We start from the raw sequence: 21,440 nt of genomic DNA, 5'->3' as shown, positions 1-21,440 counted from the left end.
ATGAGAACTGGCTGAGGAGAACCACGAGTGCCGTTCCAAGCGAACGGGCCTCTTGCGGTTTGCTCGGAAGCATCATATGCGTCACTCACCCAATTTTGGGGCCAGTCTACCAGTGCATAAGTGAACCCATCCGTGTGGTGGTTGCTATAAAAAGGCAGGTAAAGGCTACGTGGGTGTGCAGGGTTGCCTTATTCACCAAAGGGGATGGAGCTCTCCCATCGCAAGACGGGCTCCATCCCATTTTGCACCCTTCTGTGCTGCTTTATTAGCATAGCAGCAGCCAACATATTCGGTGAGTAGACTTGTTCTTTGTATTTGCCTGTGTCTAGTAGTAACTCTGCTCCCGGGATCTTTGTGCTGCTCTTTCTATTATTCCATCTATGTATAGAATGATTTTGGATTTTCCACGTTGCAAACAGCTGGTTATTGTGTGCTGTGCAGGCTAAGTTTGAGCTCCACATCCTAAGCTATGAGGATATTTAAATGTTCAGGGTTATAGGACTTCAGTACATCTGGGTTTTGGGTGGCAAAAAAAGTTTTCTGAAAGAGCAGGCTAAACTAGAGAAGGGGCTTGGGGAAGAAAAGTGGGTGCTGCAGGGATGTGAAGGTCCTAAGATTATATCTACTTTTTGTATGTGGCATCATCTAATTTAGGCTTGAACCTTAATTTAAGATTCTGGAGAGTCTGAGAGCCATCCCCACTTCTTTTGTCTGAGTCTGATAGTCCTGCACAGCAGGCAATTTGAATCACTCGTTAATCTCTTTAACTCAGATGTCTCATTAGACCCTCTCTAGCACTGTACACAGGGTTCTCCATACAGCCCAGAGCAACTGGCTCAGAGGCATGTTTAAGATGAAAACGGTGAGGTTTGCCTACCTGTGAATATCTGTAGGGGGGCTACGTAAAATCCCTGTACAATTTTGTGAAAGCTTGTACATGAGCTTAAGGGGACACAATAAAAATGCACAGAAAACGGAAGGGTTTGAGCACAAATCCCATCTGTGGTCAAAGAAGTCCCTGAGCTGCAAATTATTGGAGGCTGAAAATACTTACAGAATACTTATGATGTGTTTGCCCTGCTATGTGTGGTCACACTCAGACCTAATACTGGGTTAAGTGAACCTTTTGTCCAAATCACTGTAGCTATGGTTTGGTTTCTTTGCTGTATTTTTACAGAACTAGTCAGTGGAATTAAGAACACAACACTCATCAGATCTTGAGGATGGGAATGTGCCAGATCAACTAATCTGTTCTATAAAAAATAACCTACTAAATATCATCATTCTCCTAAAATAGCATCCAAATTTGGTTCTAGATTAAGAACTGAAAGGTCAACAGTTTTCTTGCTAGGTGGCTTCAGTTGATCACTTGCCCTCATAACAATTGAGAAGTGGTCCTAATATGAATTAGGCTGACACTAACTGCTAGATTCCTTTAGGTCTTTCACGAGATTAAGAAATACCACTCCTTTTGGTGGAACAAGGAGTGACTTAGCTTCAGTAATGAATAAATACTCAGAAACATTAATAGTGATGAGTGTGGTTATGAGAAAGGGCTGTTTTGTGGTGATAGGCACAACTAACTGAGTCAGTGAAGTACCCCAGGTACCAGAAAAGCGATAGCTGTACCAGTACAGAACAGAGCTGAGACTAATTAAATGCAGGCCTGGGAAAGGGGTTCACGAGCACCTCAGTCATGTGCTTATCCTACAGCAGGCAGCCCAGCGAGTTTGTTCTGTACCTCCCAGCGCTGTTCCATGCAGAAATGCACGCAAGCAGCAGTGGGGAAACAACCACTCAGACGCTTGGTGCTTTTACCACGTAGCACTGGCACTAACAGGGTTTTGGTAAGAACAGGCTTGTGGTGAAACCACCCTTACATGTTTACCTTCTTCTTTCAGAGTACCAGACAGATTCCCAACCATTACGTCCATGCGAACTTCAGAGGGAAAAGGCTTTTTCAGGAGGAGAAACCTACGTTCCTCAGTGCTCAGAAGACGGCCAGTTCAGGTAATTCATCCCTGCTGTTGTATGGCGTGACCTTTCACTACTAATGAAAGCTTTAGCTTCAGTTTTGAAAAGCCTCCTCATTGGTGGCTGGAGGGTGGGGGTGCAGGAGACTGAAGGGATTTCAATGAGCCATGTTGCAGATCCAGCCTTTACTGAATAAATTCCTTGTTGCTGGAAATAATCTCTGTGTTAAGAGGTCAATCTAAGATTAAGAAGCTAATTTTGGCAGCATTATTTGCATGTTAAATACTTGGTGCAGGTTGTTGTGTAATGCAACTGCTGTCTTCCTACGCATGCTCGTGAGCCAAGTTGACTTGGAGAAGTCACCCACCCTGCTGTAAGTGGCACAGCTGAGTTTCCTTCTAAAGGCAATAAAGGAACAAAAGCATATGGAGAACAGTGTTTTAGAGGGCAGCATGTTGCTTGCGGATGCAGTGAGTTACTGAGTTAGAGCTGAGGGAGAGTGCAAATTGTAATGTTCTCTACTGTTACCGTATCGTCGTTGCTTAGGGTGGGGACCTGGACCATGCTAGACTTGACTTTAAAATGTCTCAAAATGTATGGTAATCCTCAAATACTGAGAATCAGAATTCTGTCCAATGTGCTTGCTTCCTGAATGACTTCAAGTCACTTATCTGCAGTTCCTGAAGTCTTCAGTGAATAACTAGAATTAACAGCTGCCATCAGGTAGACTCACATTCACCACAAACACAGCCCTTTCTGATTCCATTATTTGCAGTGTTAAAGTACTTGAACTTTTTTGACTTGCTTTATACCTTGTTTTATGTCCCATACTGAGAACACTGTCACTAACAAAGTAAATCTTGTGGTCTCCTTCAGGACAGTACAGTGCAGTAGGGATGGACTTTCCTGTTGGTGTGTGGATGAGAATGGCATTGAGGTACCTGGCAGCAAACAGAACGGATATCCCATATCTTGTAAGTCACAAGTTTCTATTTTTGTTCAGATTGGGTGAAGACACATTTAAACTGCATTTGAACTGCTGAAATCAAGAATAGGTTAGCTCTGGACTTTGATGGACTCTAGTTTATTGTAATTTGCTGCATCTTTCTAGTGGAAGATCAGGAGTTTCTTCAGAACTGATCATGGAAAGCTGATACACCTGTATGATCTGTATTCATGAAGGTCACAGTGATGTAAACCATGAACGAAAGCTCAGTTTAGTGTGTTGGCTTTTGAGTTGGAGACCTTCAAGCCTTCTGTGATGGGTTTGTGTATATCGATTTTCATGACCTCAGGTCCATCTGTGTCCTTATGTCACCTGGGTGAAGAACTTGCAGCTGTGAGAAAACTCAGGGGTTTGTGTATGTCTTAATAAATGTCTTAATAAATGATTCAGTGTGCAAAAAGTACCTTCCTCTAACTGTGCTCCTCTCCGGTATTTCAGGCTTATCCTTTTGCCAGCTGCAAAAGAGGAGGATCTTGGAGAGTCGATACATTAACAGCAGTAGCGTTTCCTACATCCCTCAGTGCCAGGATTCAGGGGCTTTTGAGGCAGTGCAGTGTGACACAGAGCTGGGTCAGTGCTGGTGTGTAGATCCGGAAGGAATGGAGATTTATGGCACCAGGCAGAGAGGAAAGCCAACGCGATGTAAGTAATATTCAACAAAACAGTGGGATTTTTAAGTGGGAAGGTTTGGTGTGAATGAAAGGTGGTAGATCAGGAGCTCAGAGACTGCAGCCTACACTTACCCTGTAGAGGTATAGGTGCTTAACTGCGGCATTTAACTCCCGCTTTCATAGAATCATAGATTCTCAGATTGGAAGGGAACCATAAAGATCATCAGGTCTAACTCCCTGCTCCTCATAAAGAGAATATGAAGCACCTGGGTGTCCAGGTTCAATGCAATGGATCTAAAGCCCTTTCAAACCATGGGGTGGCTATTCAGCTGTTTGTGGGAAGTTAAAACACCAATAAACGTTACCTTTGCTTCCTTTCAGGTCCAGGGAACTGTGAGACCCGAGACCGTCGCATTCTGCACGGGTCTGGGGAGAAGAGCCCACCACAGTGCTCAGCAGATGGAGAGTTTCTGCCTGTCCAGTGCAAGTTTGTCAACACTACAGACATGATGGTTTTTGATCTTGTTCATAGTTACAACAGGTAAGAGCACAGGCTTTGGAAACGGGAAATCAATCCTGCTTACCTGTCCAGGTCACTGGTTTAATGCTTTCTGGTTTTTTTCCACATGAAGCCCTTCTTCTGTGACCTAACATGGTATTATTTTCTATTAATAAATAGACCAAGTAAAAACCTTTTTCTTCTGAATTAAATTTGCTCATTTAGAAAAGCCTGATACTCTGTCTCTGCAGTCTAATCAATGTGTCCTCACACAACAGACAGACACACACAACAGCAAACAAGATAAATGTGGAAGGAAGAGAGGAATCCAGATGTATATATGAGGTAGGCAAGGTGGTTCCATATGGGAAATGAAAACAGATGGACAAGTGGCAACATTCAAAGAGCAAGTTCCACATGACGGTGGGAAACTCTTGTCCATTTAGGCAGTGCCAGGGTTGCTCACGCAGGTGACCCAGCAAGTGGTGAACAGGCCAGCTGACATACATCAGCCTTTGATGGTTGGAGTGGGCTGGGGAAGACTTCAAAATGCTGGGTCAAATCTTTGTCTGTGGGAACAAGAGGCTGTTGTCCTGTGGAGGAGCTCAAGTTAATGCTCGGGTGGAGAAAGAAGGGGTGGGCAAGGGAACTGCAGGGAGAGGAGTTTGTTTCGATGCAGATGTTCAGATCTCCAGAGAAATCTTTGTCTCTTGTGAAATGCTGTTATCTTGGCGTCTCGGTCACCACATTTCTCCGGTGGAGGGCAGTGGAGTGTCACATTGTTATGTCACATTCTGACCTGGCTCGGTAGTAGCAAAGGCATTTTATTGTAAATGTCAGTTTTGCTGTTTTGAGGGTTTTCTTTTTTAACTTATGCAAAACTGAAAGGCAGGACCAAGTGCACAGTGCAAATTTGTCAGAGCTTCAGAGGAGGTTATTTTGGCAAGAGCAAAATCTAGCTGTTTTATTTGTTGGCCTGTGGAGTGTGGAAGTTCTAAAAGACACTATATCCAGATATCTCCATGGGAGTTTGGAGACTGGGGCTCCAACTGGGAAGGCTCCGGTTGTGGATCCCACAGAGGAGAAAGCAATGCTGTAAATTAATGTATTTTTTTTTCTCCTATTGGGACATTTGTCTGCAAAGACCTGTGAGATTGGGCTCTTCTTGTGTAACTAGTCACAGCAGGATCATTTCACTCCCAGCTATCCACCTTCTAATTATGTCATTGACTTAACCCATTACCATCATATCTGAGCAGCTCAGGTCATTAATGTATTTATTTTTACACTATTCCTGCCTGAAATGTCATTGTCCTGTCCCATAAACAGGAGACCAGAATACAGAGCTGGAGGGATGAGTTCCACAGAAAAGGACTATAGCAGAAAAAGGATTTAAACCCGTATTTTAAGTTCATGTGTAACCAGTGGAACAACTTCCTTTGATTCCACAAACTGATTTTTGAAATCTAGACACGTCATACTAAGTCCCTTCCCAAATTGTTTCCTTATACCTTCATAAGTATTCCAGAATAAATCAGTATGTTAACAGAGGCTTAAAGCTAAGGTTTTCCCAAGAGAAAGACTTTTACAAAGAAAGATAACTCCAAATTTCTTGCCTTACCCTGGCAAACTGGCTGCTTATTTTATTGGTTCTTGTTTTACACAGACTGTACCCATATCCTACTTAGATGGGCAGCCATATAGAAGGCCCTGTAGCAGACTGGGGAGAGAGATCAAAAAATCAAAATGAAAGAGTTCTTTTTACTTTCTTATTATGATTTTGTTCAGACTTAACACCTGTGTCAATGTCTTTATCTCAGCTCACTGGAGGTTCTGCCCTATAACATATTATTTTGTTGGCAGTGGAAAAAAACGTGATTTGGTTTTCTCCTTCTGTGTCTGAGTAGTCAGTGATAAAGGCATCTGTAACTTGAGCTGCACATATGAAACATAGAAGGGGTTACTTGCAAACCTGCTTTTGAAGGTCAGTAGTGAGTTATCTTTGATGGAAGCCAAGAGCAGAAACTCACAGTTGGAAGAAAAGGTCAACAAACTCGCATTTATTTACTTTCCCTTATTTCTGAGTGTGAGCAATCTTGGTGAAACACAGGGATACACTATAAATTTATCCATAACTTAAACATAGACATTTTTGCTTCAGCCATTGTTTTTACTGGGTCTGATAGCTGAGGTACTCTGTGTTATCACTCCTTATCTCAAGGGGTGTGATAAAAAAAGAGAAAGAAAAATGGCAGTAGGAAGTGAATTTTCCAAGTAAGGTGAGCAAAGTTCTGTCCTCTTGTTTGTGTGGGCGTAATTTATATCCGTTTGTACTTTATTTAGCTGTACTCTCAATTTGGAACAAAAATAACCAGAATGACAGGATATGACTGCACATCTGCCCCATATAAAAGTAGTGTAATTATGCATGTGACTTCTGAACGTTGAGGATGAAAGAAAGCAGCATGCAGAATTTTTTCATTCCATCCTGTTTCACTCAGCTAGATGTTGAGATGCTGAGGTGATGAGCTCCAAGGATTTCCTTTGAATATAAGGGCATTGCTTTCCTAAGAAGAGAAAAGATCATTTTCCTGATTGGGCAGTGGCCAGTGCATGGTAATTCAGGGGAGCAGAAAGTTCTTCATTTGTATCCATTTGTACACAGAAGGACATATAAAGATGGTATTTAGCTGTTTAAATCTTAAATTGCATTGGTTTAATGCTGAGAGAAGTCCCTTTGTGCCCTGAAATATGGCATTTTTATTGCATTCAGCATACCAGGGTCAGCAGCAGGTCTGGATCAGCAAATACTGATTCGATGATCCAGGGTGAAGGGAGTCAGGAAGTTTTTAATCTGAAGACATGGGAGTGTACCAGAGTGGAGCAGTGCTACGCAGGAATGTGCAGGCTCTGAGGCAGGAGCGCTGCTGGGTAATGCTGGGATAACCCCAGGTTGCCAGCCCCTTCCCTTGCCAGGGGTTGCTCTTGCTTCTGCATTCATTCCCCAGCTTGTGCTCTGATATGCTGAGGAACCAATAGCATCTTCAGCTCTCCTGGCAAGGGCTGGCAGAGCTCTCAGACAGACTTTTCAAGGTACCAAAGGCCTCTTACTCCACTGTCCCACCTGTCTGCTGGGATGCTGCCAGCGCTGGGTCACACACACATTTTTCTGCATTTCCAGGGCACTGCAGACTGCATGCCTAGAGCAGCCCTGAGGCTGCAAGAGGATGGCACTGGAACTGAGGCTGCTTATAGTCCCTGTTTCACAGGGCAACTCTAAACTGCTTTGGCAGTTAACCCTTGCCCCAGTTGATGAGAGCCTAATCTAGCTTTACTCTTACTGCTAAGTGTCCAGTCTTGGTTAAAACTTCCTTTGTGTAATTCTCTGAATGTCTTGAGCAGGAAATTCCACTTCCCTTGTTAGATTTTTCCCAAGTAAGTCACATGCACCTGGGACACCAGACTTTTATTATATTTTGGGGTAAGGGGTACATGTCTGTAAAATAATGTGATTGGTTTGGAACTTGGCAAAATTGTTCCATTGGTTGTATTGCCTGAATCTAGAAAAAATTATCTTCTGTTTGCTTGGAGAAACCCTAGAGTGTCTGTCAGTTAAGACCATATTTCTTATGGGTTTTTTTCCAACTCTGAAGCTATTAAGTTTCCTTCCTAAATCATTGCTTTGCTGGAATCTGTCTGTTGTCACTCCTAGAATATTATACTGAAAACTGGTGGTTTTTATCTCCAGAAGTAAGAGTCTTACTTGTAACATGTTAAAAACCCCTTTCTCCTTAACCTGTTGAGCCATGTTCTAAAAATGAAAAAGATTAGTGAGGTTTTTATCTTTTGTGCTTAATTCAGTGCAGAAAGTAGTAGTAGTGCAGTAGGATGTAGGGAAGAGGAAGCAACCTGTATGTTTAGGCACTCTGCCATTCTGTGCAGATTTGTGGAAGGAGCTAATGAGCGGGTGCTGTAATAACATGAAGCCAACGTCTGTCTGTTTTACACTCTTTGACAGGCTTTCAAAGATGAGAATAGAGTTGAAAATTAGTGCTAGATGGTGGATACCTGCTTAGGAAGAAATCAGAAATCTGTCTGAAAGGAGATATTACTGTCATGTGTTTGCTTAAAGAATTGTGCTTAAAAAAAAGGCATTTAGGGGACTTGTTAGCCTACTGAACCACTGATTTGGATTCGTGTCAGAGCCTTATTGACACAAGGAGACCGAAAGGCTTTGTAATAGCTTTGTGCTGTGCTGACATCCTTGCTATACGGATCTGTGAGGGTAACCCAGACGATGCTTTGTTGGTGTCGACGCACCTCCCCGGGCTCTTCACAGGAGGCTGCTTTTCCTTCCAGGCTCCCGAAGGCTTTCCAAACATTCAGCTCCTTGCGGGAGACGTTCCCGGAGGTCTCTGGGTACTGTTACTGCGCGGACAGCCTGGGGAGAGAGTTAGCAGACACGGGTAAGTACCCACCAGCATCTGATCCTTTAGCTTAAGCGGCTTTGAATTCCCAAAGGAATCAAACAATCGAACTTCAGTACCCCAAACCATCAATTATTCTACTGCAGACTGAACCTCACAAAACCACAGCACACTGCCAGTCGCTGGGTGTTCCTCCTGCTCATTTGGGCAGACGTCAAGGCTGATGACTGGGCATTCAGCAGTGGTTGTGTGATGCGGTGCTTTAGGGTTATACAGTGTAAATTCACATTTGGCCTGTTTAGAAGGCTGGTTTTCTTTTTCCTGACCAGCTAACAACTCTGCTACTCTTGTGTAAAGTGACTTCAGCCTTAAAACCAGGCTCTGTGCTAAAAGCCTGTCTTTCCCAGGCTTGGAACTGCTGCTCGATGAAGTTTACGACACAGTTTTCTCTGCCCTGGAGCCTGCCCGCACATTCATGGAGACCAGCATATATCGGATCCTGCAGAGGCGGTTTCTGGGGGTTCAGCTAGCTACCTCTGGCAAGTTCAGATGTAAGTAGCACTCAGGTGTTGCCCTGTAAGTAAGGTGACAATTTGAAGCTTGTAGGTGACAGCTGCCATTGGGGAGAGTTTTCTAGGAGTCTTTTGCACTACAAGTGTATAATATCACAGTTTCAGTGTAAGAATCAATGTCCCCGCATTGCAGCTGGTTTTTCACCTCTAGATTGTACATTCTTACCAGCAGATTGTACCTGTCCTCTGATCAACACTTTCCCACGCACCTGAAGTCTGCATTTGTTGAAATCCCATGGACTCTCCGTATCTCTTGCTCTCAGCTTACAGAGATGGATCCGATGATTTAATAAATTAAAAGCCTGAGAATATGCTCCCTAATTTATGATGGTACACTCAGAAACAGGAACGATCTTACACTGGCCACTGCACACTCCATCCCCAGGAGGCTACACAAGTTTGTCATGCCTTAGCCAGTGAGGCTGAACTTCTGCCCTTGGGTCCATTCTCTCCTCAGCTGAGGCAGGAGAATGGAGAGCTTCTCTGCCTGTAAACTCTGTGGGAAAGGAGGTCAGGTATCTCCTCTCTCTTACACCAGATCCCAAGAGAATTGCCTTGCCTGGGGGGATTTTGAACCCCCTGGTGTGATCCTTCATCCTCTCATCCAAATTCCTCTGACTTTGCTGTCTGACCCTTGCTAAGGGGTTGTATAACCAGAGATATTAAGCAGCTACTGATTTAAGTCTTGCAGCCGTATAGTCACGCAGTTTTTCTATTTCTGGGACGAGGTGATAATTCTGGGAGGCTGGAAAGCATCTTCCCCCTCCCACTGCACAGCGTTGTGCTGTAAGCTCTGACTGCAACAGGGGATGCAGCGGCTGTCAGCAGAGATGAAGCTGTACCAGCCACAAGATGGAGATGTGACCATGTTCCTCAGCTGCTGAGGAAGACTGTTTGGTGACTAACCCAGGCCACACACGGCCACCTGAAGTCATACACATCAGGAAAGTTGTCAGACTTCCTTGATGAGCAGGTTGTTCTGATGTGATGCTCGTGCTGCCTCAGCCTGGTACCAGGAAAGCACTTGGAGGTGAGAAATGTTTAGGCTTATACAAACAAGCAAAATTTCTGTTGGAAAGGTGGAGTTTAGTAATGGAGAGATCATAACTCAGGAAATTTGCTTTATGGAATTTTGGCTTCCCTGCCATTAAGGCCAGTTTGACAGGAATAGGGTCTTCAGATCCCTGTGGAGGGAAATGAAAGAAATTGGGTGGTCCCAGACCAAATCTCCACGTTCAGCTGCAAATGCTTTTGCACGAGCAATGCCTTATTATCTTCAGGAATGTTGATAATCACCTTCATCTCAGTCTCCCAAGCTGCACATCTGTTTGTTGACCAACTTTGCATTTGCATGAAGGGCCGGAGCTCACCTAGCCTTCAGCACAGCTCCCCGAAAGAGATGCTGCTACGCTGCCTACCCACGACTACGGCTGAAAAATGTGTTGAGGTTTTGTTTGCTGTTTAGTTTCAGAAATAAATACCTACAGCAGAAAAGCCTGGGGCCCATTCTCTAGATGGAGAATTTGCATTTTGCGCTGGTACTTGAAGTTTCACTGAAAACAGTCAGGAAATTAAACCTTTTCTTTTTTCCCCTCACAAATAGGCAAACAATGGGATCAAGCAGAGATGGCTATGAAACTTTAAGCTTTCCCTCCTTAACGCATACTGTTTTTTTTCCAGGCCCCTCAAAGTGTGAGGTCGAGCGGTACGCAGCCCTGCGTTACCAGCACGCCTACGTGCCGTCTTGTGATACTGATGGGGGCTACGCGCCGGTGCAGTGTCAGCAGGGAGGACAGTGCTGGTGTGCGGACACCAAAGGGCAAGAGGTCCAGGGCACAAAACGACGAGGACAGCCCCCGCTCTGTGGTATGTGTAAGGTTTGGAAAAGGAAAAATGAGCACATCTCTAGGCGTTTTTAGGAAGAAACACGAAAGACCGGTTCTCTTCTCGGCTCTGACAGATGCTGGTGTTCAGAAACTGGGTTCCAAAAACATCCCTGGGGTGAAAAGCCACATTCTAATAAATTATTAAATATCAGATTCCTTTTATTTTCCTTTATGACCTTTCTTTAGCCTTTTAGTTTTGCATACAGAAAGGCTTTTCTTTGCAACTGTGATATCTGTCTCTTGACTCCAGGAGCTGGGGAGTTAATTCAGAGTATCTGGGATAATATAAAGAAGCCAGTGATGGTGGGTTTGGGTTTTACCTCCTTCCTTTGGTGAAAAGCTATGAGATTTCTAAGGCATGTCTTATCCTGCGTATTTTTTTCCCATCTCTGTCACTGCATATTTGCCCATGAAAATTGCCAAATCCTGTAAAAAACAAAACACCAAACCCAAATAATTCAGGAAAAGGTTTATGGGTTTGGGCTTTGAAAGTTTTCATGAAGAATGCCCCATCAAATCCGTGCCTCAAATGGAAGTGACAGTAGAAATGTCAAAGGTCCGGAGGGGAGGAGGAAAGTTAAAAACCTTCACTCTGAAGTGCACTACCTAAATATTCAGGATTGTGCCGGAGGCCTGGGGGAGCACAGGGTCTTAATGTGGGGGCCGCCTTCGGGGAAGGTAATTGCTCAGTCTGCGAGACACAGTCTTACCACGCAGATAGAGAAGGTGGAACCTACTCTGGGTGTCAGGGCTCCGGGTCGCGCACAGTGCTCTGGGCACAGGCAGGCTTCCTGTGAAATGAGAATGTTAGCATGCCTCTGAGGCCGATCACCAAGGATATTGCAAGGAACCTCCGAGAGGCCTCGCCATATGTGGGGACTGGTTGTTTTCTCTTTGAATCTGCTTTGCTGAGGCCTCCTGATAATTTTTTTTTTTTCTTTTGGTGGGTGGGTCAATGACTTGAGGCTGTTCCCAGCTTTTATTGGCGGACTCAGGAAATTTAAGTAGGGAAAAAATTTCTGCAGAGGTTTTGCAGACTCGCTCCCGAGAAGGTATTTCATGAGGGTATAGCTGCAGTCACTGTTCAGACAGCTACACGCCACGCGCGTGTCTCCGGGTCTGCTCCGTTTTCTTTCTCTGCGGCACCTTCAACTCGTGATCAGCAGTGTGAATGCTGAGGAGGCAGACACCTCGGTGTGGGTAGCAGGTCGGGTGCGCACATGACCTGGGGCACCAGGCAGTCCTGAGAGGGACATGCTCCTTTTCAGACCTTTACAGTAAATGCACCCCAGGGGTGCTTTGTGTCTTTATTCCTTCTCACTCTGCTTTGATTTGGTTCGACAGTGGGTAGAAGGGGAGAGCGTTTAAAGACCATGATCCTACCTTTGTTTCGTATTAACATACTTGCGGGATTGTGGCTTACACTAACTTACTGGTCCCCAGAGGAATGTTCTTCATCCGTCTTACCAAGACCCAGCACTGAAAACAGAAGGGGTCCATCCTACAGAAAATGCCTTTACAAAGGACCACTGTGAGGGACCCCAGGCCCCTGCCAGGACCTGTGGAGCAGGACAAGGGTGCGAAGGGACGACTGAGAAAGATGCTGATCACAGAGCCTCAGATTACTTGCTAATCTATTTTAGCAGCTTTTAAGACTCCCGGCTTTCATCCTTACTGTTAACAGGATTTATGACTGCTTTATCATATTGCCTGAATGTGGAATAAATGGGGATGGGGCCGGGAGCCTAAGGAAGGCCATGCTGGAGTGGAACAAACCTGTTTATCCACCATCCTGTCCCTTACACTGACAGCAGTGGCGCTTAGGGAGAAAGCGTGAGAAACAAGGGTAATACATATAGCTTCCCTACATCCTCCCTGTTTCTTGCAGCCTGGGGCATCTCTAGACTGGAGGCTAAACCTGGATCGTTGTGTTCAGCCTTTTAGCCTTCCCAGCATACTCTGGCAATAAATTTTATGATCAGAATTACATGCTCTACTTCTAGACTGTTCTAATTCCTGTACTGTGAGAAATAGTGAAATTTCTCACAGTGAAATATAGTGAATATATATATAGTGAAAAATAGTGAATAGTGTGAGAAATGTGAAATACACAAAGAAGCTCAGAGGGCTGGAGCACCTCTGCTATGATGAAAGGCTGCAAGAATTGGGCTTGTTCAGCCTGGAGAAGAGGAGGCTCCGAGGAGACCTCATTGCAGCTTTCCAGTATCTGAAGGGGCTACAAGGAAGCTGAGGGGGACTTTTTACAAGAGCCTGTAGTGACAGGACAGGGGGGAACGGGTACAAATTGAAAACAGGGAGGTTTAGATTAGATATCAGGAAGAAATTCTTCACAGAGAGGGTGGTGAGGCACTGGAACAGGTTGCCCAGAGATGTTGTGGATGCCCCATCCCTGGAATTGTTCAAGGCCAGGCTGGATGAGGCTTTGAGCAACCTGGTCTAGTGGAAGGGGGCCCTGCCCATGGCAGGGGGGTTGGAACTAGATGGGCTTTAAGGTCCCTTCCAACCCTAACCATTCTATGATTCTATGAAATACTGAATAATAATATTCTATTGTGAATGATGTGGAGAATACTGTTTTTTTAAAAACCTTTCTTACATTTTTTTTGTCCAAGTTAAATAGCCTCTCCTAATGGAAAAACTGTTCTGTCAATATGTTTTTTGCATCCCTTCTCTTGAAGTCTGCCACTTTTCAAGGAAAGGTAACTGTGTGGCCCATGATTCAAGCTGCTGTGCGTGTTCCAGGGATCAGTCAGTGCCACAAGCACCCTATTTGGTTGGGTGTAATGTCTTTATATGTACTAAATCTTTCCTTTTTTTGACGTCATTTCAGCCTTAGGCTGACATTTGCAGACGTCCTTCTTCAGTGATGTGTTGCATCCTAACTTGGAGACATTGTTGTCTGTGCATGAATGTACAGATGGGGCTGGATGCAGGCACACCTATGACATAGCTGGGCCCATGTTGGCCAGAGCCACTGTTGCTACCCTCAATACTCTGACATTTGACTATTTTTGTTGAAATTTAGTATTTTTTTTCCTTTAGAGATAGTTTGTGAGTGCCACTTGGTCCTTAGCACTCTATTACTGTTAATTCTAAAAATTTGTTATCAAACCTCTCGTAATGAACCCTTCAGTATGAAACTGAAGACCTGGATAGGAAGCCTTCATAAATTCCTCATTAGTAGGCACTGGTAAAATACCTTTCAGTTTTTCTGCAGTGTATTTCTCTTTCTTAGGTTCACATATTGCACCTTGATCATCGTAGGTTTACGTTAGAAGCAGGCATCATACCAGAAAGTTAACATATTTGGAAAAGGCTTTATTCATTCTTTCAGCCATAGGAACAGGAGTAAGGGTTTACATTGGGAAACAGTAGAACCAGGAAAAAAATACAGAGCAGACAACTCAGACGTGGTGAAGGAATGTTTTTGTTTGACTTGGTGTCTTGACTGGAGAATTTCATGACCATATTCAACAGGCATTCAAATTTCCTTATCAACATGGGTGATGTGTAGTTGAGGAACTAGAGACAAGTTTAATTATAATTTTATGTGGTTTCTGCTGAGACTGCTTGAAAGATAGCCATAAAGTGACAAGTTTTGGAGGTTCTAAAATTTTCTTTTTTAAAAAAATTTTTATCTAGGCAACGAACAAGTGTGCATCTCTGAGAGACGACGGGCCTTGTCGAGGATCTTTTATGGCCCTGCTGGGTACTTCAGTCAGCCCAATTTGTTTTCCACACCAGATATTCAGTCAGAAAAAACAGCTGGCTTCTCAAAAGCCTGCCCTCCCTCCTTCAAGGTGCTCTTTCTGGACTCTGGATTGTCATCCCCAGTTGCACGAAGCCCGTATGTCAGCCAAATTCCTGGGCTAGAAACCGCCCTTAGTGAAGCCATCACAGGCATGTTCCCATCAAGGGAACTGGCTCAAGTGGTGCTGCAATTTACTGCCGATCCAAAGCGTTTCCAAGAAAACCTGTTTGGAGGAAAGTTCTTGAAGAACTTGATACAGTTTAACTTCACAGGGGCACTTGGCACGAATGGAAAATTCAGCATTGGCCAATTTTTCCCACAGGAGGCTGCGGCCAAGAGTGACAACAGCCAAGGCCTTCTGGAATCAGCTGAGGCATTTTCACTGGAGGTATCAAAGGAGAGCTCCATTCTGAGCAGACCTCTTGTAGGCAGCTTTGGCCGCACAGTAACTCTACAGGACAATCAGAATATGATGAAATTCCTTTCATCTGTTCTGGAACTACCAGAGTTCTTCACTTTTCTTCAACAAGTGATTTCTGTACCCAAAAGCATTGCTGAAGATTTAGGTGAAGTGGTGAAATTAGCATTGGGATCCAAAGACTGCAGTGAGGAGCCAAGGGACCTGTTTGTCCCAACATGCACCAAGGAAGGGAGGTATGAGGAAGTTCAGTGCTATGCAGGAGAGTGCTGGTGTTTGGACACTTCAGGTAAGGAAGTTCCACGCTCAAGAGTTCAAGGCAAACGTCCAAGGTGTCCCACTGATTGTGAGAAGCAAAGGAGAAACCTGCAAATTTTGAAGCAAAGCCTGCCTGCAGGATCAGATCTTTTTATTCCTTCTTGTACAGAGGATGGAGACTTTCTGCCACTCCAGTGTTATGGGACAAATTGCTTCTGTGTTGATTCGAATGGCAAGACTATTCCAGGAATAAGGGGGAAAGCTGGAAAGCAAATGCAATGTAAGTCCTATGGACTGGGAATTTAAAGATGCTTGCATTTTGTATTGGAACTTCATGATTCTTTCTTCATATCTGGTTATATCTGGAAATGTATGGATGATGTATACGAACGATATTGTCCCCTAACAGGAAAGTGAGTCAGTCCTACAGTAGCAGAGGAATAGTGGGAAATACAGTGCACATAAGCCTTGTTATCGTAACTCTTAAAGATGGTACTCTCTACTTTCAGTGGGTTAGGGTAGGCACATGCAAAACAGAGGAGTCAGGACAGAAAAGTGAGCCTTAAATGACTTGTCATACATCAATTTGGCATTGCAACTCACTTATAGACTATGAACTGCGTGTGCTCCCCTTCTAGTAATGTAATACAAAGGAAGAAGGAAGCTCATAGGCTAGGGATATTTCGAGTTTCTGTGAACTGAAAATGGCACATCAACAGGGAGAACAGACCAAGAGACAAGCCTGCTTCTCATTTTGGAAGGAATAGCAGAGTATCCAGCAGATGATAGTGATACATAGTGGAGGAACTCCTTTGAAGAGCAGTTTGCAGGAGTAGTGGGGAATTTATCGCAATGAGCTGCATTGGTAGGGGATTTATATCTAGCAACCCATCTGTAGTGCAGTCAAAAATAAACAGGTTCATAACTCTCTGGTGCTCAAAAGGAGATGAGCGCCTGTGTTTTGTCAAGTTTGTGTAGCTGCTTGGTGGCAAAATGAAATTTGGCTCTGGAGATGGCAGAAGAGGCTTCCAAAAAAACCTCACTCCACCGTTTTCAGGGATGATATCTTTATACTCAGCTGCAATATTCTCTAGAGAAAAAGAAGAAAGAACAACAGTCTGAAAATTCTGGTTAAGTCCAAGGAGAAATAAAATCAGTATTATCCTACTATTGAAATGGTTGCTTTCATAGGGATTGGCTGAATAAGAATTAACTGCCACATTATCAAGTGTATCTGAAAATACCGAGTTGGTGTGAACAGATTCAGGAAGGCATTTAGTGGCATCAAACACCTATCTTCGCCAGCAAGAACTACTGGCACCTAATTGCACAAATATTTTTAAAAATCTTATCTAAATGCATCTTTCAGTGCTCACATGCTTATGGAAATCTTACCCTGGTTCAGCACAGGAGTTTAATAGCACTGGTCCTCTTAATAACAGGCCAGAAATGTTACTGTTAGTGTTGGGATAAGTATCCAAGTTTTAGTAGTGGTGTTTATAATACTAGTGGGGTGGAGGGTATTGTATGTCTTCACTGCATTCGTAAGATGTGCTATGGGAGTTTTTCTTTTCCCCAGGCCCAAGTGCTTGCCAAGTCACAGCTGCTCAGGAGTTTGTAAGGGCTGTGAAAGCCCTGTTGTCAGATCCCAGTGCTGTGTCTCAGCTCTCCAGCGTCTACCTCCCGCAGTGTGATGCTGACGGTGCCTGGAAGCAGGTGCAGTGCAGCGGACCTCCTGAGCAAGCCTTTGAGTGGTATGAGCGGTGGATCGCAGAAAACAATGAAGGCAAAACCCTGCCCGTTGCTGATCTGTTGAACATCATAATTGGATATAAAGAGGCATCTTCCAAAGGCTTTTCAGCTTTTATTAAAGCGTTGTATGAGGCTGGGCACCAGAATGTCTTCCCAGCGTTCACCTCATATTCCTCCTTCACTGATCTCCCACCTGAAGTGCTGGAAGGAAATGTGACCTATGCATCTGAGAACATTTTACTGGATCCATATACATTCTGGCAGCTTCTGAATGAGCAGTTGACCTATTACCCAGGACCCTATACTGATTTCAGCAGTCCATTAAGCCACTTTGAACTTCGTGATTGTTGGTGTGTTGATAGCAAAGGAGAAGAGCTGCAAGGAACAAGGGCACTAGTGAACCAGGTCCCAGCATGTAAGTAACAGAATTTAGGCAGATAAGTAGCAGTGTTTCTGGTCTTTGCTTTCATGACACAAGAGGGAAGTCCTTTCAAGTGCTGTGAGGTAGGAGACAGTGTCTTGTTGGAAACATCATCAGTACTGCCATTGTCACTGGCCACCTGATGTGAGGTAATTCATTAATTCATTTTTGGTAAACAAGTGGTCTCTCAGCTTTGGGAATAAGGAGTAATAACGTTCTCTATCAAGTTGGTTTAGATCTTATAATTTGCAATTTGGACATATAATGCTTTTGCAGAAGACATTTAGCCAGATGGCAGAGGACACTTTGAAGTTAGGAACATTGTGTGAAGAATTGTATGGGAAATTCGCAATTACACTGTGATCTAAATGATTTTCAATAATGCCTTAAAATGAAGCAAGAGGAATTTCCTTTACTGTTTCTTACTACATGGTCAAGACTAACAGGTATCCTTTAGAAGTCACTAGGAGAAGAGCGGGCGGCACTGAATTTTGGTAAGCCCTCTGTCTAGACATCTGCACCAAAGCTGTTTGGACAGTTCTCTAGGCACGTATTACTTAACTCTGTTTGTAACCAATGAGAAGGAGGTAGCTTAAAATCATCAAGTTTTGGCCCAAGACTCTGAGAATGACTGACTGGGGGTGATTCCTGGTACACTTGGACTCTTGCTGTTCTATAGCTAAGCACTGACACGTCTCATTTGTTTGCTTGCTTTATTATGTAATTCAGAGCTGAGTGAGTGCAGAGAGAAACAGAACATGCTAATTAAAAGACCACCTAATTTTCACATGCAAATCTTAACTGGATTTAGAGGAAAGGCATTAATATACCCTCTGGTTCTACAGGTCCTGGTTTATGTGAAAGTGTTAAGCAACAAGCCATGAAATTTATGGAGGAGGCAGAGCAGCTCATCCTAGCATCAAATCGTTCCCACTTTGCTTTCGGAGAGAGCTTCTTGATGGCAAAGGGAATACAGCTCACAGACAACGACCTCCTACGCTCTGCTCGGCCCTACGAGTCAGAGGTAGTGGTCTCCGAAAAGCTGTTATCAGGCAGTGACTATGCTCTCCAGCTGGCTGCACGGTCAGGTAGGTGAGAGAGAGAGATGAGAGCTTAATAATATGGGTTAATGCCCAGGGACTGTGCAAGGGTACTCTGTGTCAAATTCAACTCTACTGAAAACCAGATGCAACTCAGCAGGTGTAATTAATGGGTGTAATTAACCTGACAACCCAAGAGCTGATTTCAGTTGTCTTATATGTATGACATGATGCATATATAAGATCTGGCCGCTTACCAGCTTTTACCTACTTGCAGCATTTGTTACTTTGCCTTCTGAAGTACAGGGAACATTCAAGTGTTTGCAAACGTGCATTTAAAATATCTTGTGTTGGCCACTAACAGCTTTCACTTGTCTTTTATAGTTTTGCATTTCTACTGGCGGAGTCACTTTGCTTCAAAACGTTCTGCTGGGGAAGCAGCGCAGCTGGGATTTCTCCCTTACATCCCACAGTGTGATGGCCTGGGAAACTGGGAGCCAACTCAGTGCTATGAGAGCACAGGTGAGCAATTGCTAACAAGATTCTGTGGCTGTCTCAACAAAGAAAAGCTAGGCAGAATTCTAATAAAAGGATGGAAACCCTTTATTCTTGTAGCCAAACTGGAGAGAGGTGAAGTGGTCTACAAGATGGGTGGGAAATTAAGTGGAGTGAGGGACTCAAGTGGCAGCTCACTGTGGCTCAAAAATCAGTCGATGTTCAGTTTCTCACTGGTAGCAGTGTTCCTCAAGGGACATTTCAGGGACTTAGTGCCTTCATTAATGACCAGGGTGATGAGATAGAGTACACTCTCAGCAAGTTTGTTGATGATAGGCTGCAGGCTAGGGCTGCAATGGAAGACTCAGACCACAGCTGCTGCATTTTCATTCTCACCACTGCTTTCAGGTGTGGTCTACTTATCTCTGGATAGCAGAGTTAACTGTGACTTAGATTTACTGACCACTTTCTACAGTGCTGCAGAAGATGAAAATCTGCCCAGTGTGCAGCAAAGCATATGGCAGTACAACATCTACAATAAAGCTGCTTTTCTTCCCTGACCAGGTCATTGCTGGTGTGTGGATGGGAGAGGACGTTATGTCATGGATTCCTTGGTCTCACGCTCAGTGGAACTTCCCAAATGTCAGTTGGTTTTTTTCCTAAATATTTGTCTTTACTTGTTCTTACAGATTTTAATAATTATTGAAAATTCTAGTATAATATGCGTGAAGCAAGCCTTGTTTCTATCCATTGCAAGGAAAGAAAAAGGAATTTTAAGCTTGTTTTGCTGGTTCATTTAATTTGACTATGAGTAATGTTGGTGTGCGTGGTTTGAGAATGGACCCTCTACTCTTGGTAGCCCTGCTTGTGCAGGGGTGTTGGAGCAGATGTCAGACCAGATGTCTCCAGAGGTCCTTTCCAACCTCAACCATTCTGTAGTTGTCAAACACCGATCAAGAATTCCCTGCCTGAGGCTGCAGCAGAGCCTAATAGAGATGTGCAAAGAAGTTGAGGATGTACCCCTTTCTCTAGCTTAGGTTTGAGAACTTGATTTTATTTTAACATGCTTGTATGTTTTCCCTCTTTCAGGCCAGACATCATGTCAGCGATCTCGAACAAATGCCTTAATTTCCAGCTGGAGACAGAGTGGTTCAAGGCTGGGTGCCTCTACAGCTGATCTGTTCATCCCCTACTGCCTTGAGGTGATTTAACATGACCAAGGGAGGAAAAGACAAAAACCTCACAGGTTTTGCTTACACTATGCCAAAGGCCTGTACAGTTTCAGTCTATGCTCCTTAAACAGCCCTTGTGCATTCCTATTCGCCTGAAAGAAAAGGGTGAGACAAAACAAACAGCAGGTATTGCCCCCATAAGGCAGAATTTAAATATTTTTCAGATGAAGAACAGGACTAGGAAGCTCTGTCCCTGCCTACGCTGTCTCCTACACGGTGGCTCTGCCTAGTCCTTTTGCACGGCTGTGCTCAAAAGGCACAGCTTAATTGACTGACATTCTGGGGATTCTTTCTTCCTATAGAATCATAGAATGGTTTGGGTTGGAAGGGACCTTAAAGATCATCTAGTTCCAACCATGGGCAAGGACACCTTGCACTAGACCAGGTTGCTCAAAGCCACATCCAGCCTGGCCTTGAAGACATCCAGGGATGGGGCATCCACAACATCTCTGGGCAACCTGTTCCAGTGCCTCACCACCCACTCTGTGAAGAATTTCTTCCTGATATCTAATCTAAACCCCCCTGTTTTCAATTTGTACCCATTACCCCTTGTCCTGTCACTACAGGCTCTTGTAAAAAGTCCTCTCCCAGCACCCTTGTAGGCCCCCTTCAGATACTGGAAAGCTGCAATGAGGCCTCCTCGGAGCCTTCTCTTCTCCAGGCTGAACAAACCCAATTCTTGCAGCCTTTCATCATAGGAGAGGAGCTCTAGCCCTCTGATCATCTTCGTGGCCTCCTCTGGACTCGCTCCAAGTGGTCCTGAGCTGTGAGAGAATGTCAGGATAAGAGGGAGCTGGATGCAGGTATCCCAAAATAGGGTCCTTGATGCTCTCAAAATATGGCAGTGAGCAGGATAGAGCCTGGAGATGGGCAAGGAACAGACATTTCAAACCAAGATGGTACCAGAACTTCATTTCAATGGGCTTTCAGTCTACATACAGCTTCTCTCAGGGCCTGGTCTGTGTATTAAATTTGGCAGGCTGTATTTTAATATTTTGTGTTACCTGTCAAGTATGACAAATGTAAATATAGTCAAATATTTTAACAAATTTTTGGGGTATGATTGTGATATGTCTG

The 21,440-nt window shown here is 44.1% G+C and overlaps 1 protein-coding gene across 1 annotated transcript in view; it reads left to right on the top strand.

The window, feature by feature from the left end:
• Nucleotides 1–204: 204 nt before the first annotated feature.
• Nucleotides 205–21,440, top strand: part of TG (thyroglobulin) — a gene marked incomplete at its 3' end in the record, with an annotated part of 40,979 nt that continues 19,743 nt past the window's right edge. The window contains exons 1-14 of the mRNA XM_010161465.1: nt 205–292; nt 1,902–2,010; nt 2,851–2,948; nt 3,419–3,622; nt 3,973–4,132; nt 8,450–8,556; nt 8,925–9,068; nt 10,770–10,955; nt 14,639–15,703; nt 17,003–17,590; nt 18,442–18,684; nt 19,021–19,158; nt 19,696–19,773; nt 20,221–20,333. Coding sequence (XP_010159767.1) covers nt 205–292; nt 1,902–2,010; nt 2,851–2,948; nt 3,419–3,622; nt 3,973–4,132; nt 8,450–8,556; nt 8,925–9,068; nt 10,770–10,955; nt 14,639–15,703; nt 17,003–17,590; nt 18,442–18,684; nt 19,021–19,158; nt 19,696–19,773; nt 20,221–20,333 — 3,321 coding nt within the window. The remainder of the gene's footprint in view (nt 293–1,901; nt 2,011–2,850; nt 2,949–3,418; nt 3,623–3,972; nt 4,133–8,449; nt 8,557–8,924; nt 9,069–10,769; nt 10,956–14,638; nt 15,704–17,002; nt 17,591–18,441; nt 18,685–19,020; nt 19,159–19,695; nt 19,774–20,220; nt 20,334–21,440) is intronic.

This window comes from Eurypyga helias, unplaced genomic scaffold (genome assembly GCF_000690775.1).
Source record: "Eurypyga helias isolate BGI_N326 unplaced genomic scaffold, ASM69077v1 scaffold7841, whole genome shotgun sequence".
Classification (NCBI taxonomy): Eukaryota; Metazoa; Chordata; class Aves; order Eurypygiformes; family Eurypygidae; genus Eurypyga; species Eurypyga helias.
This window is presented reverse-complemented; position numbering and strand designations above follow the sequence as displayed.